Source organism: Schistocerca nitens, chromosome 9 (assembly GCF_023898315.1).
Source record: "Schistocerca nitens isolate TAMUIC-IGC-003100 chromosome 9, iqSchNite1.1, whole genome shotgun sequence".
In the NCBI taxonomy this organism is placed as follows: domain Eukaryota; kingdom Metazoa; phylum Arthropoda; class Insecta; order Orthoptera; family Acrididae; genus Schistocerca; species Schistocerca nitens.
Genome location: NC_064622.1, coordinates 55,163,496 through 55,180,974, shown reverse-complemented (window position 1 = coordinate 55,180,974; position 17,479 = coordinate 55,163,496). Strand labels below are relative to the sequence as shown.

Genomic DNA, 17,479 nt, shown 5'->3' with positions numbered 1-17,479 from the left:
CAATTCGTCCAAAGCCTCATGAGTCAGGACCAGAAATTCCTTTGCCTTACAATCTGTGAAGAGCTTTTGGATCACACAAATGAGAACGAGACGTTCCTTGAGAGAATCATAACTGGTGAGATGTGGTTCGGTTATGATGTTCAAGCCAAGGTTCAATCTCCACAATGAGCCGGGAAAGGTTCTCAAAGACCAAAAAAAGTTTGTCAGCTCAGCACAAATGTCAAAGCCATGCTGATAGTTTTCACTGACTTTGAAGGACAGTATTTCGAAGGAGACTATGCACAATAAGTAAAAGATAAGCGTAGAAAAATTTTGTGGACAAAGTTCCAGAATTTTCTGAACAGACCCCGTATTTCACAGAGTACTGTTTAAATAATTTTGTAACTACCTTTTGTATTACTCCTGGGTTTAATTCTTATCGCTTCTTCTAGTAGCGCCTCACTGGCCTCACAAAGCAGAGCAAATTCTGTCCCAAATCCTGTGATTAGCGACAAATGTGAAAGGGCTACCAGAAATTTAACTTGGACCTTTCGCCTCAGTAGCCAACAATGTTACCCAACAGACCACAGGAGCAGCCTACAAATTAACAAAATTCACATTATTGTTTGTATAATGATTATTTATTATGTCAAATTACCCTTACAATTAGTGTTCACATTATCAGTTTTGGCCAACCATTTCCATTTCCAGATGTGATTAATCCACTAACAGCTTCGACACGCCATATGCATTCAAATGATGCGCTCTGAACATCATGAAGTGATACAAAATATGTCAGTGATTATACCTGATGTCGTTACATTGTAAAAAAAGATTGAGATTAAAATACTGCTGGGTACTATTTATAAAGGGCTTATGGAAGAAAGGACTACAGGAAATGGAGGGAGGGACAAAAACCATGCCCAAGGTTTGTTTGATGTACGCAATTTTTAAAGGCAGTGCCTTAAAAACACATGCAAGAGTAGAAATAATGAAAGTTATAAGATGATATAAAAAATTTAAAAATAAATATTCATATCTCAAAAAAATATGCATGCACCAGCGGCTGTCGTATCTTAAGCTCATAAAACGTAGTACAGACTTTTGTGTCTAAGCTAACAATAAAATTTAAATTCTATGTGGTCTACCACACAAACAAGATATAAGTGCTCATATTAAAAACACTTATATGAAAGTAAATAATAAAGGAGACCACTCATCAAAAAACAGAAGCACCGAGTTGTCAAATGACATTCACATAAAGAAAGAAAACTTGCTACCTTTCACAGTAATCCTTTTTCGAGTTAGGGTACGCGTGTGCCTGCCTGCACATGCAAGTGCAAGCATGGACACACTTACGCCCCAACATGTTTTAATGTTAGCTTGGACACACAAGTCTATACGTTTTGTTAGCTTGAGATATGACAATCATCAGCATACACTTAGTTTTTTTAGATTACTTTATCTCAATATTTTTTAAATTCTGAAGTAAATCTTACGACTTTAATTATTTTTACTTTTAAAAATTGCATACAGTAAACATAATGGGATATAGTGTGCCCTGTTACCCAACTTGCTCTGCCTATGGCCTTAGTTTTGCCGGCTCCCTTATTTCCCCTTCCTCTTTTCTTCCATAAACATTATGTAAATTGTAAATGCACACAGCAATATTTTAATTTCAGTCTCTTATTATGTGACAGCATCATGTTATTCTCAACACGTTTTGTACTTCTTCATAATGTTCAGAGTGCTTAACTTGATTGTATACAGGGTGGTCAGAAACAGTCCGAAAAGCTTGCAAGATGTTGCAGGGGAGGTTGTGCTGAGAAATAATTGCTAAGAAAAAAAATTGACCACTGTGTTGACTTAAAGTTATTTAGCATTGAAGTTAGCCAATCAGATTGTTGCACGCACAAAATCAAGCACTTGCACACACTAAAATGCGGTAATGTGTGTCCATGAGTTACCACTTGTTGAAATGCTCATTACCAGGTAAAATGTGCCATTTTCAGAGGTGAAAGTTTTACACTAGGTGAGCAAAAGCTACAATTATTCAATTTGAGGAAACCAAAAGAAGAAAACAATTGATGACCCCTCGTGTGATGACGTGATTGGCTAACTTCAATGCTAAACATCTTAGAAACGGTGCAACATGTAATTTTTTTTTCCTTAACAATTATTTTTCAGCAACCCCCCCCCCCCCGGTTAGAAGCTTTTCAGACTGTTTCTGCCTACCCTGTACAGCATGACGAAAGTGTTAGTGGATTAATCATTTCTGAAGATGGCAGTAAATTGCTGAGACCAGTAATGTGAACACTGTAATTGTAAGGTGTTCTTGGCACAATAAACAATTTTCTATGTTGCATTGTACGCATGACAACCAACAAGCTGTCTGTCCACATGAATGGCCACTGACAAACTGTGGCTAAGAAACAACTTGACCACAATGTTGTTGAGCAATCTGCCCAACATGACATTCTTCACTTCAATGACTGCTTCACAACCTGTGCCATATGGATCCTTACCACCAACACCAGCTTTTCTGAAATGCACAGGTGGAACTCTCCATACAATATGTCCTACATTCTTGTAACACTCCTGGCCTCACCCATCTAGCCTCTTCCCTGTTCCAATTTGAGCACTACACAGCCCTCTGTTGCACCAATGCACCCAGTCTTTTTACTTCTCTCCTTTTCTGCTAACACCCCCCCCCCCCCCCCCGCATCAATTTTCCCCCGCCCTGCATCTAACTACACTACCCTCTCTCCACCTCGTCCCTGCATGCTCTCCAGCAGCACTTAACTGTCTCCCACCCCTACCTTGCTATTCCTCCCCCTCCACACAACAGCCTCCTCCTTACCTCCACTCAGTTGCCTCTCCCATCATGCAGTGCTGCTGCTGCTCATATTGCGACTTCAACCACCACAGACTGTGGTCATGTGTGTTTGAGTTGTGCGTGCGTGCGTGCATGTGTGTGTGTGTGTGTGTGTGTGTGTGTGTGTGTGTGTGTGTGTCAGTCATCTATTTCTGACAAAGGCCTTGTTGGCCGAAAGCTTATTTTGTGACAATCTTTTTGTTGTGTGCATTTGTGACTCAGCATCTCTGCTGTATGGTGAGAAGCTACTATTACTTTCATAATATTGTTACATTTCATCCCGGATTTTCCATTGTTTGTTTAATTGTCATGTAAACATTTAGTAGATTACATAAGTCTGTCAATGTTAAAAAGAAAAAAACAATGTTACTGATAGTGTTTCAGAAAATTCTGATTTCTTCCCTGTAAGAGCTATGGGAGAGAACATAATAATAATTAGTTTAATGTGAAGCAATTGTTTGCTTTCATTATACTATAAATTAAAACCTCTTTTTCATACTTATTGGTTTCTCTAGTCAGGAAAACCTCTAACTTAATCTGTAATATGGAGGAAAAAAGCATGAACAATCTTTACTGAAGCTAGGTGGTGAGAAAATAAGAGAATGGGGGCAGAGAGACGTAGGGAGAGAGACAGTTGGAGACAGTGGTTTCGAAAATGTATGGACTGTGCTTCATGTATGTAAACTGCAGAGTTTCATTTGCTGGCAGAAGCATGGAGCAAATGCTAATATTTGGGGATACTTAAAGAGTAACGGTGACTGCTTCAAAGTTAGCATGTGGGGAGATGACTCAGCTGTGATGACGAAACTTGGCAATGCAGCCATTCTACTTCTGTAGAGGGGATAGTCTTAGCACAGAACTACAAAATGTTTTGAAATGGAGCTCCTGAGATATTGATACTGAGGCCCTTGCTGTACCAGAACTTGTAGCTCTTCAAAGTACATCTTGAATCCCTTCCAAGTTTCACTGAAGTAAGGGAGCCATTACTGATGATAATTTTTCATCTTTGTGACTTGTCTTAGGTAATGTAATTTTTTTTCTCTTTTTTGGTAGATAGGATATGCATAGTGAATGCATAGTGAACATATTAATGTGGCCAAGACAGACACGAAGCCCATGCCTACTACAGTAGTACAAGTTTATATGCCAACTAGCTCCGCAGATGACGAAAAGACTGATGAAATGAATGATGAGATAAAAGAAATTATACAGATAGAGAAGGGAGAAGAAAAATTAATAGTCATGGGTGACTGGAATTCGATAGTAGGAAAAGGAGGAGAAGGAAACTTAGTAGGTGAATATGGAATGCGGGCAAGGAATGAAAGAGGAAACTGCCTGGTAGAATTATGCACAAAGCATAACTTAATCATAGCTAACACTTGGTTCAACAATCATAAACGAAGGTTGTATACCTGGAAGAGGCCTGGAGATACTGGAAGGTTTCAGATAGATTATGTAATGGTAACACAGAGATTTAGGAAACAGGTTTTAAATTGTAAGACATTTCCAGGGGCAGATGTGGACTCTGACCATGATCTATTGGTTATGAACTGTAGATTAAAACTGAAGAAACTGCAAAAAGGTGGGAATTTAAGGAGATGGGACCTGGATAAACTGAAAGAACCAGAGGTTGTAGAGAGTTTCAGGGAGACAATTAGGGAACGATTGACAGGCACAGGGACAAGAAATACAGTAGAAGAAGAATGGGTAACTTTGAGAGATGAAATAGTGATGGCAGCAGAGGATCAAGTAGGTAAGGAAACGAGGGTTAGTAGTAATCCTTGGGTAACAGAAGAAATATAGAATGTAAATGATGAAAGGAGAAAATATATAAATGCAGTAACTGAAGCAGGCAAAGATGAATACAAACGTCTCAAAAATGAGATCAACAGGAAGTGCAAAATGGCTAAGCAGGGGTGGCTAGAGGACAAATGTAAGGATGTAGAGGCATATATCACTAGGGGGCAAGATAGATACTGCCTAAAGGAAAATTAAAGAGATCTTTGGAGAAAAAAGAACCACTTGTATGAATAACAAGAACTCAGATGGGAACCCAATTCTAAGCAAAGAAGGGAAAGCATACAGGTGGAAGGAGTATACAGAGGTTCTATATAAGGGCAATGTACTTGAGGGCGGTATTACGGAAATAGAAGAGCATGTAGATGAAGATGAAATGGGAGATACGGCACTGCGTGAAGAGTCTGACAGAGCACTGAAAGACCTGAGTCGAAACAAGGCCCCGGGAGTAGACAACATTCCATTAGAACTACTGACGGCCTTGGGAGAGCCAGTACTGTCAAAGCTCTACCATCTGGTGAGCAAGATGTACGAGACAGGCGAAATACCCTCAGACTTCAAGAGGAATATAATAATTCCAATCCCAAAGAAAGCAGGTGTTGACAGATGTGAAAATTACCGAACTATCAGTTTAATAAGTCATGGCTGAAAAATACTAACACAAATTCTTTACAGACGAATGGAAAAACTAGTAGAAGCCGACCTCGGGGAAGATCAGTTTGGATTCCGTAGAAATGTTGGGACACGCGAGGCAATACTGGCCCTACGACTTATCTTAGAAGATAGATTAAGGAAAGGCAAACCTACGTTTCTAGCATTTGTAGACTTAGAGAAAGCTTTTGACAATGTTGACTGGAATACTCTCCTTCAAATTGTGAAGGTGGCAGGTTAAAAATACAGGGAGCGAAAGGCTATATACAATTTGTACAGAAACCAGATGGCAGTTATAACAGTCAAGGGGAATGAAAGGGAAGCCTTGGGTGGGAAGGGAGTGATATAGGGTTGTAGCCTATCCCCGATGTTATTCAATCTGTATATTGAGCAAGCAGTGAAGGAAACAAACGAACGGTTCAGAGTCGGTATTAAAATCCATGGAGAAGAAATAAAAACTTTGGGGTTCGCCAGTGACATTGTAATTCTGTCAGAGGCAGCAAAGGACCTGGAATAGCAGTTGAATGCAATGGACAGTGTCTTGAAAGGAGGATATAAGATGAACATCAACAAAAGCAAAACAAGGATAATGGAATGTAGTCAAATCAGGTGATGCTGAGGGAGTTAGATTAGGAAATGAGACACTTAAAGTAGTAAATGAGTTTTGATATTTGGGGAGCAAAATAACTGATGATGGTCGAGGTAGAGGGGATATACAAAATGTAGACTGGCAATGGCAAGGAAAGTGTTTCTGAAGAAGAGAAATTTGTTAACATCAAGTGTAGATTTAAAGGTCAGGAAGTTATTTCTGAAAGGATTTGTGTGGAGTGTAGCCATGTATGGAATTGAAACATGGACAATAAATAGTTTAGACAAGAAGAGAACAGAAGCTTTCGAAATTTGGTGCTACAGAAGAATGCTGAAGATTATATGTGTAGACCACATAACTAATGATGAGGTATTGAATATAATTGGGCTGAAGAAAAATTTGTGGCAGAACTTGACTAAAAGAAGGGATCAGTTGATATGACAAGTTCTGAGGCATCAAGGGATCACCAATTTAGTAGTGGGGAGCAGTGTGGAGAGTAAAAATCTTAGAGGGGGACCAAGAGGTGAATACCCTAAGCAGATTCAGAAGGATGTAGGTTGTAGTAGGTACTGTGACATGAAGAAGCTTACTCAGGATAGAGTAGCATGGAGAGCTGCATCAAACCAGTCTCTGGACTGAAGACCACAACAACACAACAACAGGATGTGGATGGATACAAATGTGAACATTATATATCCTTCATCAGATAATACTGAGAGCGTGTGATCTAATGTGTTTCTTTGCACTCTTTTCTTATATGCCTGAGCTGAACAGATGGATATTTCTTTTGGTGTTGCAAACTATAGAATTATTTGATCATTTTTTAAATGTTATCACTACTCTTTAAGGAGCACCACTTTTTGTAGCCAGTACAGGTGTGGTTTACATTAGTATCTGCAAGAGCACATGTTCTTAGAAGCATCCATTATTGGTGTCCATGAGAAACCACTAATTTTACTATTAGTTTTTCAAGGCTGACACAAATGTCATAATGAACTTGGGGAGGTGAACAGACTAACTGTTTCTTAACTCTCTATACAATACATGGTCCGTCTCTCTGATTTCTTGGATTTTCTTCTTCGTCTCATAAACATGTCAATCTCTGCTCCCAAGATGGATGCTGTCCTGACAAATTAACATATTCTGAAACCCTTCATGTCTGTTTAGTGTGCTTGCCAGCCACATTTCCCTCAAGTATCATATTTCTGCACAAGTGTAGTGTGGCTATTTCTGGCATGTTGAATAGTTTTGTATGTGTGGGTCGATATAGCTTGAAATGAATTATTTCTGTCTTTGTACCATCAGGCAGAACGGAGGAGGCAAATGTTAAAATAAAGGGACAGTTACGTGGATTCGATTTACTCTTTCCAAATATATTTTGCCTGGGTAATACCATAATCAGTTGAGTTTTACTGTAAGTTGACAGATCCATGTATGTTCCCTCTCTCAAGGTGTTACTTCATGGCCAGAATAATCATCTACAGTGCAGCAGTAATTTGAGCTAGTCGGGTGCCATTTCATAATCTCTGTCCACATGAGACTGTGGAGAAGCAAGTAAGGCTTTCTCCCAGCTGCCACCAATTTTAGACACAAAACCGACTGCTCTGCCAGCCACCTGCACTGACAGTGCCACAGTAATGCCACAGCCTGTTGTGCACTCATTTTAGACTAACATACGTTTTGGAAAGTTTATCCAAAATTAAACATATATTTTTGGAGATAGTGTTTTTTGGTGTTTCAGGCCACTAGAAAATGGTGTTAAGAGACCTGTAATTCAACAGTACTGTGCACTTACTATACAGCAAGAACTCACAGAGCCCATTTATAAATATCTTTCAATTTGATCCAGATATTCTGAAATAAATGATTTCACTAAATACAGCAAAACTTGTTTGGATTAACTAATCTTCATTCTAAGCCTTTAGTATCAATATTTTGATAAGTTGTAGGTTACAGAAATTTGTAGGAATATGGGGTTTTGGAGCATTGTTAAGTTATTACTCCATCTGAAATGAAGTGTTTTATAAGATCGTTTAGTGCCTACAGCTGACTGAGCCATGTTGTTAATCTGTGCCTTTATTTTGCAGACTAGGGTGAGACTTTTCTCTGAGCTCCACACACAAAAACATCCCCAAATGTTAAGCAGTTATAAAGCCATAGCAGAAATGCAAATAGGAAAGCTACAAGTGATTTAGTTGGTCGGATGTATCTTATTTCACTTGGGGCGAAAGCAGTCACTGGTGAGTTGAGAGGGATGTTCCATCTCCCATCCTCTCCACCCAACGAAAGCTGTACCTTTGTTAGCGAGAACTGAGTGGTGGTGGGACAAGGAAACCACCACTGTGCTAGTCTGCCCTCTGCCTCGAAAAGAGTGTCAACTTAGAACATTTTTCATCAGGCTAGATTCTGGTCTTACAAAAGGGTCTACTCACTTGATTTCTAGTTGCTGGAGCACATTAAATGTTATAAACTGTTCTTGTGTAATGTCAATGTGGCAAGTGGATTCTTTCCACATTACGGAACTGTAAACTGAAATCTATATTTACAAGATTCTACTGTATGTAAAGGTATTACATGAGTTTTTCTGACATACAAGCAACTTCTCTTTAAGTCTACACAGCTATGGCAACATGGGCTCTGAATGTCAGCTGTGAGGACATAAACAACTGCTGTGAAGGACTTCATCAAGATACTTGTTTTTGAAAAGTTTGTTCCAAAATATATACAGGATGGTCCACTGATAGTGACCGGGCCAAATATCTCACAAAATTAGCATCAAATGAAAAAATTAGAAGAACAAATCTGTTCGAGCGTGATGGGGTAAAACAGATGGTGCTATGGATGGCCCACTAGATGGTGCTGCCATAGGTCAAATTGACAGAAACTGCACTTTTTTAAAATAGGTACCCCCATTTATTGTTACATATTCGTATAGTACATAAATAAATAGGAATGTTTGATTTGGAACATATGCTTCACTGTGTGATGGATGGCGCTATAGTATTCTCACAAATGTAGCAACACACCCAATAGCACTGTGTGCAATTCGTTACTTAAATTAGGTATGATAATACGTTTATCCAGTCATAATAATTACGCGGAAGACATAATCTTGTTAAAATGGAATGGTTAACAGTCACAGAAAAGGTAGATATGGTGTTTATTTATGACTATTTTGACCAAAATGCCCAACAAGCTTGTGCTGTGTATTGTTATCCTGATAGACAGCGTCCAAGTGTCCAGACCTTTCTTGGATAGTTAATGTATTTAGAGAAACCAGAAAGTTCAGCCAAAGAAGACACAACCAAGAACTGTAACAAATGGAAGATGCCCAAATAAGTGTTTTAGCTGCAGTTGAGGCTAATCTGCACATCAGTAGCAGACAAATTAAGCAGGAATCAGATATTCCAAAAACATCAGTTTTAAGAATTCTACATCATCATACATTTCATCCTTACCATATTTCTATGCACCAGGAATTGCATGGCGACGATTTTGAACGCTGTGTAAATTTTTGCCACTGCGCACCAGATAAATTGCAAGACGATAATAGGCTTTTTTTCAAGAGTTTTATTTTGTGACGAAGCATCATTCACAAACAGAGGTAACATAAACCAGCACAGTATGCACTGCTGGGCAACGGTAAACCCATGATGGCTGTGACAAGTGGAACACTAGTGACCCTGGCAGGTTAATGTATGGTGTGGAATTATGGGAGGACATCTAATTGTACCTTATTTTATCGATGCAATGTATGCTGATTTCTTAATTAATATTTTACCGATTCTAGTAAAAGATGTTTCACTTAGTGACAGAACGGTGATGTACTTTCAATATAATGGATGCCTGGCACATAGCACGTGTGCAATTGAAGTGGTATTAAATAGAATATGTTATGACAAGTGGACTTGTCGTAGAAGCACCATACCATGGCCTGCATGTTCACCACACCTTACACATCCAACTTCTTTCTTTGGTAAAATTGAAAGATATTTGTTATTGTGATCCACCAACAATGCCTGAAAACATGTGCAAGTGCATTGTCAATGCATGTGCGATCTACTCGCTGTTGAGAGGAATTTTGTTACGCGTATTGCCAAATGCACTGAAGCCGAAGGACATAATTTTGAGCATTTATTACACTAATGATTTTATTACAGTTGCTCATACAGTAACAGCATGATAAGGCCACAAAAGTAAATGCATCACATTGGAACAAAAGAAATAAAATCCAAACATAACTACTTTTTGTGTTTTAATTTACAAAACCACACTGTTACCAACTGTTCATCTAAATGGGTGGGGCGTATTATACGTGTTGGAATATTACAGCGCCATCTATCACGAAACAAAACAAATGTTCCAAATCAAACATTCATATTTGTTTACGTACTAAACGAATATGTAATAAAATATGGGGGTAGCAATTTTAAAAAAATGCAGTTTCTACCAATTTGACTTAAGGCAGCTTCATCTAGTGGGCCATCCATAGTGCCATCTGCTTCCCACCCCCCACCCAAATCACGCTCGAACAGGTCTGTTGTACTTATGTTTTCTTTTGATGCTAATCTCATGAGATATCTGGCCCAGTCACAGTGTATTTCTCTTCTATGTAGATAGCTGCCACCACATTAAATCTATTTCCCAAAAGCAATGGATGGATAGTTTTTCAGGGTAAACACCGGGATGAGGCTCCAGGTAGAGCTATTTTCCCAGTAATTTTCATTTGTCAGTATCATCCACCTGCAAACAACAAAGAAAGAATCTCAGCATCCCTGGGAGATAACTCGCTATCCCATTCAAAATTTTTTGGGAGAAAGAAAACTGGCATTCTACGGATTGGAGCGTGGAATGTCAGATCCCTTAATCAGACAGGTAGGTTAGAAAATTTAAAAAGGGAAATGGATAGGTTAAAGTATCTTAGTGGGAATTAGCGAAGTTCGGTGGCAGGAGGAACAAGACTTTTGGTCAGGCAAATACAGGGTTATAAATACAAAATCAAATAGGGGTAATGCAGGAGTAGGTTTAATAATGAATAAAAAAATTGGAGTGCGGGTTAGCTACTACAAACAGCATAGTGAACGCATTATTGTGGACAAGATAGACACAAAGCCCATGCCTACTACAGTAGTACAAGTTTATATGCCAACTAGCTCTGCAGATGATGAAGAAATTGATGAAATGTATGACGAGATAAAAGAAATTATTCAGGTAGTGAAGGGAGACGAAAATTTAATAGTCATGGGTGACTGGAATTCGTCAGTAGGAAAAGGGAGAGAAGGAAACATAGTAGGTGAATATGGATTGGGGGGAAGAAATGAAAGAGGAAGCCACCTTGTAGAATTTTGCACAGAGCATAACTTAATCATAGCTAACACTTGGTTCAAGAATCATAAAAGAAGATTGTATACCTGGAAGAATCCTGGAGATACTAAAAGGTATCAGATAGATTATATAATGGTAAGACAAAGATTTAGGAACCAGGTTTTAAATTGTAGGACATTTCCAGGGGCAGATGTGGATTCTGACCACAACATATTGGTTATGAACTGCAGATTGAAACTGAAGAAACTGCAAAAAGGTGGGAATTTAAGGAGATGGGACCTGGATAAACTGAAAGAACCAGAGGTTGTAGAGAGTTTCAGGGAGAGCATACGGGAACAATTGACAGGAATGGGGGAAAGAAATACAGTAGAAGAAGAATGGGTAGCTCTGAGGGATGAAGTAGTGAAGGCAGCAGAGGATCAAGTAGGTAAAAAGACGAGGGCTAATAGAAATCCTTGGGTAACAGAAGAAATATTGAATTTAATTGATGAAAGGAGAAAAGATAAAAATGCAGTAAATGAAGCAGGCAAAAAGGAATATGTTGTTGTTGTTGTTGTGGTCTTCAGTCCTGAGACTGGTTTGATGCAGCTCTCCATGCTACTCTATCCTGTGCAAGCTGCTTCATCTCCCACTACCTACTGCAAGCTACATCCTTCTGAATCTGCTTAGTGTATTGATCTCTTGGTCTCCCTCTTTGATTTTTACCTTCCACGCTGCCTTCCAATGCTAAATTTGTGATCCCTTGATGCCTCAAAACATGTCCTACCAACCGACCCCTTCTTCTAGTCAAGTTGTGCCACAAACTTCTCTTCTCCCCAATCCTATTCAATACCTCCTCATTAGTTATGTGATCTACGCACCTTATCTTCAGCATTCTTCTGTAGCACCACATTTCGAAAGCTTCTATTCTCTTCTTGTCCAAACTGGTTATCGTCCATGTTTCACTTCCATACATGGCTACACTCCATACAAATACTTTCAGAAACGACTTCCTGACACTTAAATCTATACTAGATGTTAACAAATTTCTCTTCTTCAGAAACGATTTCCTTGCCATTGCCAGTCTACATTTTATATCCTCTCTACTTCGACCATCATCAGTTATTTTACTCCCTAAATAGCAAAACTCCTTTACTACGTTAAGTGTCTCATTTCCTAATCTAATCCCCTCAGCATCACCCGATTTAATTTGACTACATTCCATTATCCTCGTTTTGCTTTTGTTGATGTTCATCTTATATCCTCCTTTCAAAACACTGTCCATTCCGTTCAACTGCTCTTCCAAGTCCTTTGCTGTCTCTGACAGAATTACAATGTCATCGGCGAATCTCAAAGTTTTTACTTCTTCTCCATGAATTTTAATACCTACTCCGAATTTTTCTTTTGTTTCCTTTACTGCTTGCTCAATATACAGATTGAATAACATCGGGGAGAGGCTACAACCCTGTCTCACTCCTTTCCCAACCACTGCTTCCCTTTCATGCCCCTCGACTCTTATAACTGCCATCTGGTTTCTGTACAAATTGTAAATAGCCTTTCGCTCCTTGTATTTTACCCCTGCCACCTTCAGAATTTGAAAGAGGGTATTCCAGTTAACGTTGTCAAAAGCTTTCTCTAAGTCTACAAATGCTAGAAACGTAGGTTTGCCTTTTCTTAATCTTTCTTCTAAGATAAGTCGTAAGGTTAGTATTGCCTCACGTGTTCCAACATTTCTACGGAATCCAAACTGATCTTCCCCGAGGTCCGCTTCTACCAGTTTCTCCATTCGTCTGTAAAGAATTCGTGTTAGTATTTTGCAGCTGTGACTTATTAAACTGATAGTTCGGTAATTTTCACATCTGTCAACACCTGCTTTCTTTGAGATTGGAATTATTATATTCTTCTTGAAGTCTGTGGGTATTTCGCCTGTCTCATACATCTTGCTCACCAGATGGTAGAGTTTTGTCATGACTGGCTCTCCCAAGGCCATCAGTAGTTCTAATGGAATGTTGTCTACTCCCGGGGCCTTGTTTTGACTCAGGTCTTTCAGTGCTCTGTCAAACTCTTCACGCAGTATCTTATCTGCCATTTCATCTTCATCTACATCCTCTTCCATTTCCATAATATTCTCCTCAAGTACATCGCCCTTGTATAAACCCTCTATATACTCCCACCTTTCTGCCTTCCCTTCTTTGCTTAGAACTGGGTTGCCGTCTGAGCTCTTGATATTCATACAAGTGGTTCTCTTCTCTCCAAAGGTCTCTTTAATTTTCCTGTAGGCAGTATCTATCTTACCCCTAGTGAGACAAGCCTCTACATCCTTACATTTGTCCTCTAGCCATCCCTGCTTAGCCATTTTGCACTTCCTGTCGATCTCATTTTTGAGACGTTTGTATTCCTTTTTGCCTGCTTCATTTACTGCATTTTTATATTTTCTCCTTTCATCAATTAAATTCAATATTTCTTCTGTTACCCAAGGATTTCTATTAGCCCTCGTCTTTTTACCTACTTGATCCTCTGCTGCCCTCACTACTTCATCCCTCAGAGCTACCCATTCTTCTTCTACTGTATTTCTTTCCCCCATTCCTGTCAATTGTTCCCTTATGCTCTCCCTGAAACTCTCTACAACCTCTGGTTCTTTCAGTTTATCCAGGTCCCATCTCCTTAAATTCCCACCTTTTTGCAGTTTCTTCAGTTTCAATCTGCAGTTCATAACCAATATATTGTGGTCAGAATCCACATCTGCCCCTGGAAATGTCCTACAATTTAAAACCTGGTTCCTAAATCTCTGTCTTACCATTATATAATCTATCTGATACCTATTAGTATCTCCAGGATTCTTCCAGGTATACAATCTTCTTTTATGATTCTTGAACCAAGTGTTAGCTATGATTAAGTTATGCTCTGTGCAAAATTCTACAAGGTGGCTTCCTCTTTCATTTCTTCCCCCCAATCCATATTCACCTACTATGTTTCCTTCTCTCCCTTTTCCTACTGACGAATTCCAGTCACCCATGACTATTAAATTTTCGTCTCCCTTCACTACCTGAATAATTTCTTTTATCTCGTCATACATTTCATCAATTTCTTCATCATCTGCAGAGCTAGTTGGCATATAAACTTGTACTACTGTAGTAGGCATGGGCTTTGTGTCTATCTTGGTCACAATAATGCGTTCACTATGCTGTTTGTAGTAGCTAACCCGCACTCCAATTTTTTTATTCATTATTAAACCTACTCCTGCATTACCCCTATTTTATAACCCTGTAATCACCTGACCAAAAGTCTTGTTCCTCCTGCCACCAAACTTCACTAATTCCCACTATATCTAACTTTAACCTATCCATTTCCCTTTTTAAATTTTCTAACCTACCTGCCCGATTAAGGGATCTGACATTCCACGCTCTGATCCGTAGAATGCCAGTTTTCTTTCTGAAAACAGCGAAGTTGATCGAATTTTCACATGCTACTGTTGTCAGCATCTACGGACAGAGGTAGGGGGTCAGTGAAACTACCACTAAGTGCTAAATGGTTGGACTCTTCACAGAATGTGAGGTTCAGAGGCTTGTGTGGTCTGTGAAATTTGATGATGATTTGTGGCATCTATGCTGAAAGAGCACAATGCTGGTGTATGCACAAGTGCCTTGGAACACACCATTCATCTTACACTGTTGAACATGGAGCTCCGCAGCAGACCATCTCTACTTGTCCACATGCTGACCCAACGACATCATCAATGATGACTGCAGTGAGCAAAGGACCAAAAGGCTTCGACCATTGATCAATGGAAACGTGTCGGCCCTTCGGTGAATCACATTTTTGCTACACAGGGTTGATGGTGAGCCCGACAAACACCATCATCGAGGTGAATAGCAGTTCAAAACGTGCAGTGTGCCATGGTGCAGTATTATGCTATGGAAGACATTCTCCTCCACTTCCATGGGACCTGTGGTAGTAAACCGGGACACACTGACAGCTGCAAACCACCTGAATTGTTTCATCCTTGGTGTCTTCCTTGATGGTGATGTCATCTTTCAACAGTATAACTGTCCATGTCTCGGAGTCAGAACTGTGCTCCACTGGTTTGAGGAGCATTATGGTGAACTCATGTTGATGTCTTGGTGAGCAAAATTCGCCTGATGTACATCCTATGGAAACCCATGTGGCTCACCATCAAGCACCATTACCCTGCATACAAATCAGCAACCCATTATTTACATGAATTACGTGGCCTGTCCACAGACATCTAATCCCACGTACCTCCACAAGCCTACCAACAATTTGTCGGATTCCCCATATGCAGAATCAGTGAAGTATTTTATTTCAAAGATGGATAAACAAGCTAGTAAGTAGGTGTCATAATGTTTTGGCCCATCAGTGTATGCGACTGTTGCATATTGTACGAGGTGGAATCCAAAATTTTCGGGACAGGTGCTGCCATCTGGTGTGTGGCAATTTTACGAAGGATCCGCGAACAGAACAGTGCGTGTGTATCAAGTTCTGTGCACATCTTGGGAAAAGTGCTACGGAGACCCTTGCAATGATTCAAGTGTTTGGGGGACAGAGCATGAGCTGTATGCGTGTGTTTGAGTGGAAGAGCCCGGGCTCTCCAATACCCAAAAAAGTGAGACAGGTGAACAGAAAAGTGAAGAGCATGATCATGGTTTTCTTTGATACCAAGGGAATTGTGCACAAAGAACTTGTCCCACCCAACCAAACAGTGAATTCCGCGTACTACTGTGACGTTTTGCGACAGCTCCGTGAAAATGTGCGGCGGCGACAGCCCAAACTTTGGTGTCAAGGAAACTGGCTGCTGCATCATGACGAACCCTGTCATGCGTCCTAGCTCACCAGGAACTTTTTGGGAAAAACCAACATGTCGGTTGTACCCCACCTACCGTACTCGCCACGTTTGGCACCTTGCGACTTTGTGTTATTCGAAAAACTGTAACTCAAGTTGAAAGGTCGTCGTTCGACATTCTAGAGAGGATTCAAGAAGCATCGCTGGCAGTGATAAAACACCCTCAAAGAACAGGACTTTCGGAAAACGTTTGGCCAGTGGCGGAAGTGCTGGGATCAGTGTGTACGTGCGGATGGGAACTACTTCGAGGATGATGGTGAGCATTAGTCCAAAGATAAGGTTTTCAACAAATGGCAGCACCAGTCCCGAAAATTTTGGATAGCACCTGGTATCTTGCATTTATTTCCTACTTCCTCTGATATCAATTGTATAGTGTTTCCACTGCCAAAGAGACCTGCGATGCTGTTTGCACAATTTAAAAACCTTCCCCTATTCTCTGCCTGGTAGGGTTCTTGTGAGTTCATACGTTCATAAATGAGCACTTTAGGACAACATATGTTTCAAGTATCTTTAGTAACATTAAAATGTCTGTTGGCATAAATGATTCATATGCCCGTTCACTGATGCAAGTTAAGCAGCCCTCCTATGCACCATACATCTTTTTTATTCACCTCAATAACTGTGCAGTGTAGATATTGATTACTTTTAGCAATAATCCCAGCATTTTGAACCTTTAGCAGCAAAGGAGAAAGGAACCTACAATTTACATACAAAAAAGGAATTCTGTATTATGACAATGGGGAAAATGTTTATGACATGGCTTCTCAAATGATCGGAATGAGAAATAAGTACTGGACATGAGATAATGAAATATTAAAATACGAACTTATAGCAGTTCAGAGCTGCATGTATTTTTTACCCCAAACTGCTTCAATTATATTTGTACAGCAATATTGGTTTGCTAGGAACAGATCTGTCTCATAACCTACAGACTAAATTACAAAAGCTGCAAATAACTCTAGAGAGAAACCAATACCCACAGCCTCTCACCTGGTGGCATCTGAGCGATACGCCAGCGACTCACACTCTGTTAACAGCAACTGGGTCTGAGCCAGTTTTATGTCATGGCGGTGAGTGTTGTACAGCAGGTGAGTGGTGGCTACTACGACTGCCAAATGCTGCCAACCAGGTATCGTAGGAACCAATCTGGCTACTATAGCAACATTGTCACGATCCAGGTACGGTTCCCCGGGAATGTTGAACTCAACAGCACTCCAAATGTCCACACGAAAAAGCGATGAGCGGTACCACAGGGCAACACCATCCACTCGGGCCCCTGTTCGTTTCTTGTACAGACCCTTATAACCTGGTAATGGAAATTATTACTTTGCTAGTGCCACTATTGCAACTTTCTGAAAGGCTGTGAAAGTGTATTACAAGTTAATTCAGTAGCCAGCATGAATTCTATGAGCAAATTTATTGT

At 39.9% G+C, this 17,479-nt stretch overlaps 1 protein-coding gene across 3 annotated transcripts in view; it reads right to left on the bottom strand.

Moving 5' to 3' along the window:
- Nucleotides 1–17,479, bottom strand: part of LOC126203342 (protein angel homolog 2) — a 184,639-nt gene that overhangs the window by 73,416 nt on the left and 93,744 nt on the right. For all 3 annotated transcript variants that reach the window (XM_049937628.1, XM_049937629.1, XM_049937627.1), the window contains one exon: nucleotides 17,047–17,362. In XM_049937628.1, coding sequence (XP_049793585.1) covers nucleotides 17,047–17,362 — 316 coding nt within the window. The remainder of the gene's footprint in view (nucleotides 1–17,046; nucleotides 17,363–17,479) is intronic.